Source organism: Gymnoscopelus braueri (assembly GCF_963280865.1).
Source record: "Gymnoscopelus braueri genome assembly, chromosome: 7".
In the NCBI taxonomy this organism is placed as follows: domain Eukaryota; kingdom Metazoa; phylum Chordata; class Actinopteri; order Myctophiformes; family Myctophidae; genus Gymnoscopelus; species Gymnoscopelus braueri.
The window spans coordinates 21579416-21594620 of record NC_137608.1 but is presented as its reverse complement, the minus strand read 5'-3'; the positions used below and the strand labels follow the sequence as shown (position 1 = coordinate 21594620).

The window sequence follows — 15205 nt, the reverse complement described above, 5'->3', positions numbered from 1 at the left end:
ATGTCTGAGATAGAACGCATTACCAATGTTTTGGTTGTGTATGTATGTATGTATGTATTTATAAATTTAAAAAAGCCTTGGATCAAGACGATCATAGATGTATTTGATCGAGTCTGACTTTTACGAAAGTCTTGATCCAATGTGTATTTTCTATGGTGGAGGTATTGCTAATCAAAGTACGCGTCATGACATAAATCCTACGTCATATTTGGTATAGCTGACTGATATAGTGACATCATATGAACGTGAGTGTCAGCACGCAGCAGCACATCTTAAAACCATATAACAATGCTTAAAACCAGTACAACCGCATAGTGTCGTTCCACAACAGATAAAACCTCAAACTCTGCACCTTCTGCCAGAGGAATAACGTAGCCTTCAGAAGCTTTACGTCGCTACGTCATCCATACGACAGCAATGGAGGGGAGCGAAAGATCAATCTGGAGGGCAAGTATTTAAATATAAAAATGCAATGACATTGGACCGTTTATCTCTATCAGGCTCGAGCCAAATGTCTGCTGATCTTAACTAGAGTTGCAAAGAAGTGAACTTGTTTAAAGCAGAACAAACAGCAGGCAGTTGGTGTCTAGCTAACTATGCTAATCGGCTAATCTAACCTGACAGTAATTCCCGAGAATACAAGAACAACAGCGGCCACCCCATCAAGCTAAAGAAATGGATCGGGTCCATTTGGTTCCATTTGTATACTGTCAGAGTTACAGACTTGTAAGGGTCAATTTAGACCCCTTCAAGGAACCTTGAGAGTCCCTGGACCCACTCTGAGAACCACTGTCTTAATAATTACAACGTTAAACGGATGTATCACCGATTTTCTGAATGAATGTTTAGAAACACTAGAATAAATATCCAGGTGGCGATATGGTTTTTACATTGTATTTAATCAACTAAAGCCTGTGTTGCAGTTGGCACCGCATGTCCTTTATTAGGTCGGATTAATCCTGTCTTTTCCCCCCTCTACTGTTCTCGACATAAATCTAATTCTGTCTCTTGTCTGTCCTCAGCCACCTCGTGTCTGTGATGACTACTGGAGTGAGTTCAGACACTGTAAAAGCCTGTTGAACCGTTTCCACCACTATTATGCTTATGGTACATTACCATCCTGTCAACAGTGGAAAGAAGACTACGGCAATTGCAGAGAATGGGAGAAACGCAAAAGCACAGAGGCCAAGGTACAGTCAATAGAGATGGTTTTAAAATGAGAGATATTTGTTTGTTGTCCCTCCTTAATATTAAGCCGCTCTTAAGAATGTGCTCTAAAAAAGCAATTTGTGATTTACAAGATTTTTTTTGTTTGTGTTTGTGCAGGAGGCATTACTGAAGAGTGAAAGACATAGGGTGGAAGAGCAGAGAAAAGTTACCCCCGTTTGGGAATTGAGACAAGAGCCTCCCAGAGACTGGCATATGCCCCTAAACCAAGAAAAGTCTCAGGACTCCTGAAGACTCCATTGGCACTTTTCCGTGTCAACATGTTGACTCCATAGTGGCCAGGCCAAAGTGACTATCTATAACATTGAGAGGCTACATTTGTCTACACAACTTTGAGTGAGCCCTATCTGCTGTAGGTGCTGTGGTGATCAAATCATGATTCCAACTTAAGGTTGTCAGTGGGATGATGCTTGACTATGCTTAAGTACAATACATCTGTGACTATACAGTATATTCAGTGGAAGTCTTGGAAGATGTGCAGCCTTTTGATGTAAGCCAATTCTAGTAACATTGTGCTACTTTTTTTCTTCTTTTTTAACTTTTATGAATCCTGTGGGGTGTTAAGAAAAACTTTCGCACACCTAGAATAAAAACTTAAAATAGCAGGTGCGTAGGCAAAAATCATGCCTGAAGAAGGTCATCAGTGCCCGAAACGTTGCTTCTAATAAATCTGCTCTCCTGTACCGTGCAGTTCTGCAGTGTGTATTCCTTTTTATTATTAATCCTGTGGGGGGAATTCAGTTTCAGCTGCAAACAGCTGATGGCTACTCGGATTGTCACGATGAGTGGTTGGGGGGGGGGTTAAGTGTCTTGCTTAGTCACAAGACATGTAGACATTGTTCAACAAGACTGCGATTATCTACATTTTCTTGTGTAGAAGTTAATACATAAAGGATTGCACACAAACAAATTTATCGGGTGTAGGATAGTCTGTCTGTTCATCCATTCCACACCACCTTACATGGTGGTCAGAAACACGTTTGTCAATCTCCGGTGAACATTTCAAGGAATGAGAATATACAGACCGGTGACAAATGAAAACCCTGAATAAATAAGTTGACTTGTCCCCGGCTTAGAGGGCAGTCACTGCAAATCAATACAAAGTTATTCTGAGTGATCACCACCACCTTCATCCTATGATGCACTTCAGAGCACTTCTATCCTGAAGAGAGTGGTCTCTTCCATGATGACAATCCACAGGGCACGAGGGGTCACTGAATGGTCTGATGAGTATGAAATTATGTAAAGCATTAGTCACCAGATCTCAACCCAGTTAAACATCTTATGGAGATCTCGGACCTACGTGTTAGACAGCGCTCTCCACCACCATCATCAAAAGACCAAATGGAATATATTTGTTAGAATGGTGTTCTAACAAAGCAGAGTTCCAGAGACGAATCTCAGCCTAGATGCATTGAACCTGTTCTGGTAGCCCAACCTTGCCAAGAGACTTTATACTGGCTTTTGCTTAGTTTTCCATCCGTAGATTAATGCACATATTCAACTAGTATTAGTACACAATGTAAAAAAGGTAAACGGGAAGCTTGATATTTAAAACTGACAAAACCATTTTGATAATGCATGAGGCAAAACATGCAAGACCAGGTGTCCTTTGTCAGTTTGTTCTAATGACACTAGTAATTGTTACAATTGGGGGATAGCAAAAGTGTGAATGTCAATGACCTCATCTTCTGTGGTGCTGACTTGGTTTGACTCCCTGTTGTGAAAGATCACATACAAGTTTCCCTGAGCACTTTCCACCTTTTATGACATTATGAAATGAGGTGATGTCACAATTTGGCTGTGAAGTGATAAAACAGATCAATTATATCAAACAAGATGCATTTAATGCCAAGTGCAAACGTAATCCAGCTAAATAATGAAGACATAATCCAGATAAATGACATGTCAATGTGACATGTCAAGAAGATGGATTATCTCGGCAGCACCAAAACAGCATCTTGTTCTGAAGCACAAGGATGATGTCAATGGCGGTGTGATGTTACATGCATTCTGTAAATGGAAATACACAAGATTAATAGTTTGACGCTATTCTCTTCCTCCACGTATTGTCTAAACATTGTCTAAATGGAAGCACAGAAGCAGATTGACTCACAACATAAGCTGCCTTTTATTGTTGCATGAAATGTGTTACATAAATGTAAGAAAAGCTTAATAATAAAAACCCAAATGTAAATGTTTGTATTACTATTTCATACAGCTATATGAATGTGGAAAAACAACTTGTGTCATTCAACATTTCAATGAGTCAAGAATTCACACATTTGATGCAAATCTGTGACAAGACGAGTAACATCGAGCTTCAAACTACTGTTTTGGTGTAGAGGGAAAAAAGAAGTTGGCTTAGTACAGAGCCCACTCCGGCCAACAAAGTATATAGGGTTTAGGTGCATAATCCCCATTCCTCACTGAGTGTAGACTCTGGTAATGTCATTGTATTTGCCATCAGGTGCCTCGTGCTTGGCCTTTGGTGCCGTGTAGCTGGGTCCCTCATGACTGAAGGGAAAAAGAAGGGAGTCAGGTTTCAGAGCTTCCTGGTACAGTTCCTCAGACTCGAGCTTCAGTTCCTCCAGAGCCTCCCTCTGAGCTTCCAGAGCAAGCTCAACAGCCTCCATTTCAGAGATATGCTGCATCTGCAAGGAGTAGAGACAGACAGGCACATTGAATGTCATCTAGAAATGGCTTGTACAGTGTACAAGTGTAACCACATGGACCCGTAAGGGTCCATATGGTTCCATTTGTACACTCTCAGAGATATAGGGGATCCGTATATAGGGGATCCATCTAATGCATAATGGTAAACTGAGGGTCCTTGAAATTAAAAAGTTTGAGAATCACTGGTCTACAACACTTTCAACAAAGATGGAGCTGCAATGTACAAACTCAGCTTACCTGTTTGTAACGCGACCACTCCTTAAGTAGCAGAGCGCGTCGCTCGGCCTCCTCAAAGGAGAGCAGGGGTGCAGAGCGTACCCTTTGGGATAGAAAATATGAGATTTGTATGACAAATAAATGATGAAATGTGTGTTGCCTGACAAAAATAAGAGGAAGGGATATGCACCTTGTTTCATCCAGGCATTTGATCGGAATGATGAAGTCCTCTATGGGGATAAGCTCAGGTGGAACTTTCTCCAGTTTCTTCAGCTTCTTCCTCAGCCTCTCTCTCATCAACTGATCTCTTCTGGGATCCGATTTCTTCTTCTTTTTGAGCGGCTCCCCCCTTATGATGGAGAAAGCATTTTATTTGAAAGCACATGCATCCGCCATGGAGAGAGAAAAACTATAATTTGCTAATGTATTATTTGACCACAGCTCACTCATACTATCCGGGGAACACACCATAGTGGAGCAGATGTCTTCAGTGTCAGCACCGACGCAAACCAAGGACTTTGTATCGCATGCAAAGTTTCTCCTTTCAGAAACCTGTAAAAGAATACAGATTGGTGGCGTTTGCGAGTCATGAGAATTGTCGTGCTGCTGAGTGTAGAGGAGTGGGTAATGACAGGCACAACAAGGACTCCTCAGTTTAGCAGACTTTACTGTTGTAACTGCACCCAGGTCAATACATACAGACAGACAGACTTCACAACAAACAATTATGGTCATTAAGGCAGTTCTAGCAAAGAACGGGGAGACTTGTCCGTCCATGCTGTGAGCTTGAGTACCTGTTAACATGAACTAACCTATGAAGTGTCCACCTCTCTTTATAAACGTCCCACATGGAACGTCCCATAGCCAATGAGAATACGAACAGAACATGCACATTCAACCAAACTAGGGGGTAAATATCTAGGTAACACCAAGTTACACACATCACAGTCTGTCATAAAATAAGGTGTCTCAGGGCTGTAATGCCCATCACAACAGAATAATCATGTTTATCCTCTCTGGGATAAAAGAAAAGGGGGGATTTTGCTTTAACCACACAAAATAATACAGTAATTCACTTATATTAGTTGTCCATTTGGTATATTATTGTATATTATAATATATTATTGTTTGTCTTGATGAATTGAATACACAGCACCTCCATGGAAACACGCCCTGGGCTTATTGGGTTATCCTTTTAGCATTATTTTGTATAAATCTGTGCCTTTTTTGCAAACTGTTAATAAAGTATTCAATCAATCAAAAAAAATCCATCATGTTGCTATAAACAGCCATGGATCAGAAGACGGTCATGTCATAATATAGGACAGTCATGTATCAGGGCTGCTATAAACATTGCTATACGTACCTTGAGGGAGCGCTATCTCGGGATAATATCCTGCATAGAGACCGTGATAAAGAAAGCGACATGGTTTCCTATTAACTGGAACACTGCAAATCGTAAATTATGATATAACTATGGATCTCTGACAGAGAAAAGTCACATCACGTCCCCTGTTTGTCTCCTGTGACAGTTCAGCTGCGACGGAATGGCATGGCGCATGAATATGACGGCATCCACCGATTTCGCGTAGCTACTTTCGACTATTTTGTTAGAGCAGAAAAAGACTTGCAATAAATATTAACCACTTTTACAATGAACCTTAAAAATAAAAATGACATTGATTTAGTTGTGTGGGCTTGTTTCCTTCTGAAGAAATGACTTTATTTGGCAGACGCAAGAGCTTGACATTTCTGATTTCCTGTCGAATCTTATTTTCGGTGTGTAAAAACACTTCAGCATACCAGTATCTAGGCGAAAGGTGAAGGCGTTTTAGTCGAGACGATACTGTTTGACATACACTCCGCTTTAAAGTCTAAAGTCTACTTTATTATTTTACAATACATTCATAGACTGGGATCAACATCATGTCGCTTCTCAGAGGTAAGTAACGTTTAACACACAATGTGATGATTTATTTGTGCATTCATTATTGTCAATGCATATATAATACAAAACATTATGACTGCGTGAGGGTAAAGGTGACTCTTTTTGTTTTACCCGTCTGAATGAACTCTGATCATAAATCCCTTTAAATCTATGTTTCTGAGAAATATTAACCGTTAAATTAGGCCATCTGTAATTTGATTAGAATTTCTTAATCTCTCTTTACCTTATTTTTTACTTCACAGAGACACAGACAGAGTAGACGGGGGTTTCAGTCACTCTTGTTTGGAATTGTTTGTCAGTTTGACTATAGCATGTTCATATTATATAGCACAAATAAATAATGATGACACAGCACACTGCTTCGATGATTTACTTCTCATAGCCACAACAAAGTGTTGATATCACATTTGTAACTTTTATGAGATGATGATTTCTTACACATACATGGTATATCTGATCATCAAACCAGTGTGTTATGCACTTGTTACATTAATGAGCTGGTAGTATCTCACATACATGGTATGTCATTAAATCAGAGTGCTACTGTGCACTCTGCCAATATATTATGGTTTGCACACTAGGCTATATTCAAGGTTCAAGGGTGTTTATTGTCATATATATACACTACAGCTGGTGGCAGCTTTAAATGCCTAAATGCCTCTTCAACAGTGTGGATAACGATACAACATTTATAATAAGACAAAAAGGAGAAAATAGGAATAAGAAAAATGCCATAACTATGTTTTCGTATGACAGTGTCATGCAAAAGTAGCGAAAATAGCCAATCTACTACACATTGTGAGCTTGTAGATCTGTTTCTGCTATTTTTGGAAATTCTTGAAAAATGCTGAATATTTCTGAAACATTCTGTTTATAATAATGACATGCCCAAAATAGGGACGCCAGATTGAAAGTGGTTGGTTAAACCCAGAGCCGTATAAGAGAGTTACGTCACTAGCATAGACTCTCATAGGAAGAATGTGGAATGCGGAAATGCTCAATAAGGAAGTTCCAATGTTTGGAACTACAGCCCATAGCAGCCCGCTTTGCAGTGTGATCAAAGTGTGACGCGACTCTCTCTTACACGACTCTGATTAAACCTAGACAAATTTCTTCAGAAGCTGCCTCTGTCTCTCCTCAGGTGTATTTGTTGTGTCTGCCAAGCGCACTCCTTTCGGTACGTATGGTGGTGTCCTGAAAGACCACAGTGCCACTGATATGCTTGAGCATGCTGCCAAGGCTGCCCTGGCAGCAGGGGGTGTGGCCCCAGAACTCGTCAACAGTGTCATTATGGGGAATGTCATGCAGGTACAGTAAATCCAACAGTCCATCAAGTATCCAATTCCACTTGATATCCTGCCTCAGAACACATGCAAAATTAACTGCTATAGATTGAGATCCAGTCTTATGTCCAGTCTAGTTTTAGGTCTTGGTGGCTCAACCATTACGATTGTGACCATAAATAGGACTGCAACCTGCGGTCCAGGCTTGATTTCTAGACGAATTGTAATGCTTGTGACACTCTCCTTTCCTGTCTCTCTCCACTGTTCTAAATCTAAAATAATCTAAATAAATAAAAAAAAGTCCTTTAAAATCTATGCATGTGTTCTGATCTGGACCTCTGGATTTATGTTGTGCTTATCGTTCTGTTTCAGAGCTCAGCAGATGCACCTTACATTGCACGTCATGTGGGTCTCAGGTGTGGCGTGCCAATCCCGGTACCTGCTCTTACTGTGAATAGGCTGTGTGGATCTGGTTTTCAGTCCATAATCAATGGTGCTCAGGTAAGCTTCACCATTAACAACAGATGTTCTACTGGCACATTGTTAACGCTGTGGCTCCGAAAGAGATTGCTGTCTGTAAGAGGGTCTGTGTGTCTGTCAGCGTCAATTCCTGAGCACAATGTCAATAGGCTAATGTGGAATCCCACTAATATTTGGACATTAAAAAAAAAATATTTAACTTTTAATTTTTATGTCAAAGTCAAAGGGGCCCAAATTTGGGCACGGATGATGTCATCAGCTGGACTATTTCAGGGCCGTCGAATCGGGCTGAAACCTTGCCTAAATATGGAGTCATACATAATACATACGTCATAGATGACTGGTGTCATATAGATTGGAAAGATTCTTGAAAATTGGTTTTGCTGAGGTGCTCAACTGGCACAGGCGCAAAGTTCCTGGCCACCAACCGAGGAGACGAGGGGTTAGAATCCTCTGCGGTGCATCTGGCTTGGGCGAGCGTCCCAATGAACACAAGTTGGGTTAGTGGCTTCTGTTCAAGATGGAAACACGATGTGTATCAGAGGAGACGTGGTTGACTGCACCTTTCCTAAGAACAACATGCAGGAGTTGGCAATGACATGGACTTTATATACACACACGGGGGAATTGGCAGTGACTACATTGGGGAGATTTTTTTTTTACAAAAAAATATTAAAACAAGCAGATTTATTCCACATTCCTGAGACTAAGTACACTATAGGAGTCCTCAAGGAGAAAGGCCCACACGGCCATAAAAAGTGTGGTTTTCAGGCTGCTTTACAGAAAGTCAAGTGTAAAGGTCCTTACACACCGGGGCAAATTCTTCATGCGAATAAATACGTTTTTTTTAAAACCTTATAAAGTCAATGCAAGCGTCCACATCAGTTTCGCGAAGCGAAAAAGCGTCTTTTAATTATTCGGAACGAGTCCGAATTTTGTGTATATTCGCATATTCGCCGGTGTGTAACCACCTTTACTATCAATAAAAGGTATTATGGTGTGCACTGTGCATGCTCGAGAGTGTGCGTGAAGGCTTGTACTATATACAGTACTACAATTGCTTTACCTATATTGATTGAATACTTTATTAACAAGATTGTTAACAGTACAAGAAGTACAGTCAAAAGTTATAATGCTAAAAGGATAACACAAAAAGCCCCAGGGGATTGTTTCCATTGTAGTCCATTGTATTCAATTCATCAGTAAGACATACAATATATACATGCAATACATATCAGTAACAGTAAAAGTTCAGTAGCAGCAAAAGGTATATTTACAGAAGAGGGAGGTGATGTGGTGTATGTAGTGTGTCTTCCTGTTATAGAGTTTAAAGTTCTGTGTATTATCATCTGTGTTTGTAGGAGATCTGCCTAAAGGAATCAGAGGTTGTCTTGTGTGGCGGATCAGAGAGTATGAGCCAGGCACCCTACGCGGTTCGCAACATAAGATTTGGCACCAGATTTGGATTTGACCTCAAGGTTTGTGATTTTGTTGTTTTTGGCAGATTTCCTTAAAGCTCCACTATAATTGACTCTGTTTTAGGTAGATCATAATTTTATTATTTAACTCCAACTTCTAACATTGTAATGATGCATGTCTGTTTCAGACCTTGGCTGCCAGGCAATAGAAATGTAGTTGTGTTTAACTTTAAACTTTTCTGTCTCATTCACAGCTGGAGGACACACTGTGGGCAGGGCTCACGGACCTGCATATCAAGATCCCTATGGGCATTACCGCAGAAAACCTGGCAGAGAAATACCAGATCACCCGAGAAGAGTGTGACAAGTTTGCTCACCAGACCCAGCAAAGGTGGAAGGCGGGTCAGTGTAGCTACGTTACTAATAGTTCTGTTGTAAGATTACCGTACACATATTTTGTCGCAGTCAGGAGTGTCCAAAACTGTTACTTTTCAGGAAATGGAAAAAAAGAACCTGTGTTCCATTGAATCCAATGTAGTTAGTTAGTAGTCACAATCTCTTTTGTCTGACGCTGTAGTAGGGTATTCGTTTACAAAAAACATAAAGAGTTTCTTCCCGATAGCAACAATATGCAGTAGCTATGGAAAGCCTTGTTTCTATTTACTGCTCAGCTACTTCATCCAGTAATTTGCACACGCACATACATACATACATGCACGCACACAGACCGTTTCCGTATCCGCTCTAGATACATTTTTAACCTAATGTTTATCCTTGTCTATCTGCAGCTCATGAGGCAGGTCATTATACAGCAGAAATTGCACCCATCGACGTGAAGGCCAAGAAGGGCAAGGTGCCTATGACACAAGATGAACACCCTCGTCCCCAGACCACATTGGAACAGATGGCTAAGCTTGCTCCAGTCTTCAAGAAGGGAGGAACTGTTACTGCTGCCAACGCATCAGTGAGCACAAAACACTAAATCTTTCTCATCCCAACAGAACTCAAAATATTATTATATCTTCCACCAATGCTGTCACATATTGTCTTTCATAATCAACAAAAAGTTGACAGGCCTAACTAATATTACGGAACTCTATTGTTTGACTTGTCATGGGTGGGTGTATCCCCTTTTTCCATTTGGATCATAATTTAGACTTTCAAAACACACTGCTAATAATTATATAAGATCTTAAATGCATTTGTGCATGATGATATACAGTATATCTGCAATTAGAAAACACAAATTCCTCTTCCACGTCTCCAGGGAGTATCCGATGGGGCTGCTGCTGTGGTGATTGCCAGTGAGGATGCTGTGAAAGAACATAAGCTCACTCCATTGGCCAGAATAGTGGCCTATCACGTGTCAGGATGTGACCCAAGCATCATGGGAATTGGTGAGTCTCGTTTGCTGTAGTCCAAGACAAAAATAGGAAGACTCACCATCTCCGTTTTACTTCCCGTATCTGTGAAGTAGGCAGGCGCCTTTTTTAGGAAACCGGAAGCAGGTTGGAGTCTATTAATTCCAATGGAAGAGTGAACACAGCTTCTGAACCATTCTTTAGCTCCTTGGTCACTGAACTAAATATTGGACCCAATCGCAACAAGCCACACAATATTCCCTAGATTTTCATACTAATCATACTACTTTCATACTACAAAGTTTCAGAGACAAATCAGGAGAGAATCAACTTTATTATCAACCTATCTCTGTCCCAGCAACACACTCTCGCGGGATCTAGCACCAGTAAACGTTCGCGAGATTTGTGTACCATGTTGCTTCTAGTGGCTCCAACCGGGATGCTGTATCTCCCTAAATTAACCATCTTTGCTGTAGTGTTCAAGAAAGGTAGTGACTTCTGAACAGGCATCATCATACCCATAATGCATTGTGCAAACAGTCAAAGCTGAGTGAGGCTGATTATAGGTATACCATTGAAATGTTTATGTTTAGGCATTCAATTAGAGATGGTTAGGCATGGGTTTGGTGTGGTTAAGGTCAGGGTAGGATCTGGGAGGGGCAGAGCAGTGAGCCAATGACACGACCTTTAAGAAAAACATGAAAATGTATTGATCTGAATGAAAATGACATTTTAGGTCTGCTCTGTGTCTGTAACTCGCTCTAATCCTTTATAAAAATAGGCCCAGTTCCAGCCATCACAGAAGCTCTTAAAAAAGCTGGCCTTTCTATCAACGACATGGATCTTGTGGAGGTATTATTTCTGTGTATTGAAAGGCCAAAAATTCTTGAGGCAACTGATTCTGATCTGATTCCTGACTTGCTACCTGAGTATACTTAAGTTACTGTACATGCATGGTACCATTCACATACATTGATGTTCTGGGAGTGGTTGTGAAGGTCCTCAGAATGTCCTTTTGCTTTGTACAGGTGAACGAGGCATTTGCTGCCCAATTCCTCGCCGTTTCAAAAGCTCTTGAACTGGACCCAGAGAAAACCAATGTCAATGGTGGAGCTATCGCCATTGGACATCCTCTCGGAGCATCTGGAGCACGCATCACTGCCCACCTGGCTCACGAGCTCAGGTGTCCTTGTCATTCCCCTCACATACTGTACCCTGTACTGAAGTACACCCCAACGTGTACAACTTTTCAGTCATGCTACGGCTCATTGTAATATCAGTTGTTTTCCCTTTCCTACAGGCGTCGAGGTGGAAAGTACGCTATTGGTTCTGCGTGCATTGGTGGTGGCCAGGGCATTGCCATCATCCTGGAAAACACTCAGTGAACAAACTACTACTACTACTGAATGAATGTGCCTTGAAGAATATATCGCATCAGAGAAGACCAAGACTGCACCGTCCACTCACAGAAGAACATTACATGCCATTGACCCCTACTAAAAATAACTTTGCTTTTGGCACCAAAAGGTTTATTTTACACAACCCATAAAATCACAACTAATCTCTTCACATGCTCTAATGGCTGTTTTCCCTGAAACATAACAGCGATAGCATTCAAACTCCTTCTATTATTACCTCATACTGATTCGTTTGTCAGAGTGCTGTATTTATTTTTGAAAATCTACTCACTCCATTTTGCTCAGAAGCGCTATGAACATACTGTATAAAGGGCTAACTTGGTAATATTGCCTGGATCTGTATGTTTTTTCTATATAAGCTTGACCTTACTTAGGCCATGGTTACCTATAAGCAGTATTGTGTTGGTGGTTTTGTTAGTGGTGGGACGCTATTTTAAAGAAGTCGCACGCACGTCGCTTAACACCTACACTACAGGTCACACAATGGACAATTGATATGCATCTAAGCTCATTCCTATGTTAATTCATGCTGGTGTGAGCCCTGGCAGTCGGGAGCCTTTATAAACTTTGTTGAGGTGTGAATTAAGTGTTTTAAATCGATGCGTGTGCGCGTGCGTACTCCTGCTCAAACAAGGGGTTGCACGGCGTGTTACCGCGTCCCAAGATCAATGCATCCCGGCCTATTGGATATGTTCTTTGCAATGTGATGCGAGAGTGCGGTCTAGCCAACACCAACTCGGGACTCCTGAATTGCTCCACACTCTTCTATCTAGCATCAGGGTCTTGAGCAGCATTATGTTTTTTAAATCTGATGGTGAGGGGGGAAAAGCTGATGTACTGTATGTCTTGTTTCGGAGTGAATGGGTTATTTCTGTGACAAGAAGATGCCTCTAGATTTAATCTTTGCCTTAGAATTTTGTTTATCACGCTACATCAGGGATCTGTGCCCAACAACCATTAAGATGCCAGTAAAGGACTTTATATTTCCGTAAAATAAATCTCAATAAAATAAAAAATGAAAAGTGGAATGTTTTATTAGATCGGGTGAATGTTTGCTCACAGTTTTTTTTCAATCAAACATATGTTCAGTTAACCACACTACCAATACAAGGACTATACAGTACTGCATACACTAGTATGTTGTATAAATAGCCAATTGCTTTTAAAGAATAACTTTCAATATATTTAAATATGTTCAGAAATCTGCCTTGTTGTTGCTGCAGAATATGTTTGTATGGCCTAATTAATTATTACACACACACGCACACCTTTAAGCGCCATGTAGAGAATCACATTTGTTTTCATGGCTTCATCAATAACATTAATAATCTTAACAGTAGCTACAGAATAATTTGACAATCACGCCATCTATTCCTCTTAAACATAATTTGCATCCATGATTGTGCTGAATGTATACAGGTTCCATATATCTTATCAATTACCAATAAAGTATGGGAAGTTCATTTTAGAATCATGCATAGGTCATGCCCTTCCTTGCGTAGATATTGGACTGAGATCTTTGACACTATCTCCGGAAGTGTCGAGATACAATTTGAACCAACTGCAATGACAGCTATTTTTGGAATTTCTCCCCCTACTCTGTCACTACTACCGAAACACAAAGCTCACTTGGTGGCCTTTACCACTCTCTTAACTAGGTGTTTAGTTTTGATGAAGTGGAAGTCCTCTGCTCCCCCATCCCATCTTCATTGCCATCATTGGATTAGAGATGTACTCCACTTTATTAAATGAGAGAAAATTAGAAGGCCGTGAGAGGCTCGGTATCTAAGTTTGGGAAAACCTGGGGTCTGTAAACAACTTACAGTTCCATATAGTCCATGAGCCAGACAAGATTTCATTATCGAAAGAGTGGGCAAAACCATACCTATATTAAATTGTTCATAGGGTCAATACGAGTAAATCAATATATGATAACCTCTCCACAGGAGCAGCCTTTTCATGGTTATCACACATTTTGTTATTTTCCCCATACGTACATGACAGGTGAAAAAATTACAAAATTTAAAAAAGAGTTATCATAATGAAACTTCCTGAGTTGACTACTTACATGAAGACAATGATTTATCGTATTACAAGTTTTCTGAAATTGTATATTTAAATATGCAAATTAGGCATTAGGAAAGTATGCCCGAATTTGCATAACTTTCCAGAATCAACATTGGAACATTGGACAAAGCCAGAGTCAACATTCTTATTTAATTTTGTTAAGATGTTGGAGTCAAAGGTTTTTAACGAGGGAATATTCAATATCTGGCTCAATTTTGGGGCTCTGGCTCATGGACTAAATGCTTAATTTGCATATTTAAATATACAATTTCAGAAAACTTGTAATACGATAAATCATTGTCTTCATGTAAGTAATCAACTGGGGAAGTTTCATTATGATAGCTATTTTTTAAATCTTGTAATTTTTTCACCTGTCATGTACGTATGGGGAAAATAACAAAATGTGTGATAACTATGAAAAAGCTGCTCCTGCGGAAAGGTTATCATACATTTATTTACTCGTATTGACCCTATGAACAATTTAATATAGGTTTGGTTTTGCCCACTCTTTTGATAATCATTGCTCAATTTTGGGGCTCTGGCTCATGGACTAATACTGTTCTAGACGGATTGAGTCTAAGCCTGAATTTGAGCATATTAAGACATGATCCCTGGCGCAGCTGGGTTCTATGTCTATTATGAGGAACTATGTGTGGGTGTAATGTTATGTTCATTATATGTTTTGCTTTGTGGGGTGATCAAGCCATGTTTTGTTATGATGTGTGTTTGTTTTGTATTCTATCTGCTTGTTTGTCTTTGTTTTGTCTTTTGTCTGAATAACTTGTTTCAGGGTATGCAGTCTATAATTGTCCCCTCCTTGCTGGAGTAGGATTACACAATTTCTGTTGTTGACACTTTTGATACTTGCTTACTAAATCTGCATAATTTTATGTGTACTTGCCCTGTAGTTACAGTGATGGTATAGCATTTGTATGTCGATATGTTATTGCTATTGTCTTATGTCCTATGTGGGTGTTTGTGTTTCACATAAAATGTATGTACGTCATTATTTAATGTGTACCCTGACATCCTGAAAAAAATAAACTGAAGAAAGACAAAAAAGTCATGCATAGTTTCACTTTTATCCTGGCTGCAAGACAAGTCATTATGT

General features: G+C 40.1%; 3 protein-coding genes across 3 annotated transcripts; 2 read left to right on the top strand and 1 right to left on the bottom strand.

Moving 5' to 3' along the window:
* The first annotated feature begins 319 nt into the window (after positions 1-319).
* cUnh22orf39 (chromosome Un C22orf39 homolog) lies at positions 320-1917 on the top strand. Its single transcript, XM_080432379.1, has 3 exons — positions 320-447; positions 1023-1190; positions 1327-1917. The coding sequence occupies exons 1-3, from the start codon at positions 418-420 to the stop codon at positions 1456-1458; spliced, it is 330 nt and encodes a 109-aa protein (XP_080288505.1). The 5' UTR covers positions 320-417; the 3' UTR covers positions 1459-1917.
* A 1417-nt stretch (positions 1918-3334) lies between these two features.
* Positions 3335-5652, bottom strand: mrpl40 (mitochondrial ribosomal protein L40). The gene is made up of 5 exons (XM_080432378.1): positions 5486-5652; positions 4588-4671; positions 4310-4468; positions 4141-4222; positions 3335-3881 (listed from the first exon to the last, which is right to left on the bottom strand). Exons 1-5 carry the CDS (start codon positions 5545-5547, stop codon positions 3654-3656), a joined length of 615 nt encoding a protein of 204 aa, XP_080288504.1. The 5' UTR covers positions 5548-5652; the 3' UTR covers positions 3335-3653.
* A 275-nt stretch (positions 5653-5927) lies between these two features.
* Positions 5928-13065, top strand: LOC308088820 (3-ketoacyl-CoA thiolase, mitochondrial-like). Its single transcript, XM_080433403.1, has 10 exons — positions 5928-6061; positions 7209-7375; positions 7723-7851; positions 9192-9308; positions 9503-9650; positions 10037-10212; positions 10516-10645; positions 11391-11461; positions 11638-11792; positions 11910-13065. Exons 1-10 carry the CDS (start codon positions 6046-6048, stop codon positions 11992-11994), a joined length of 1194 nt encoding a protein of 397 aa, XP_080289529.1. The 5' UTR covers positions 5928-6045; the 3' UTR covers positions 11995-13065.
* Positions 13066-15205: the final 2140 nt, after the last annotated feature.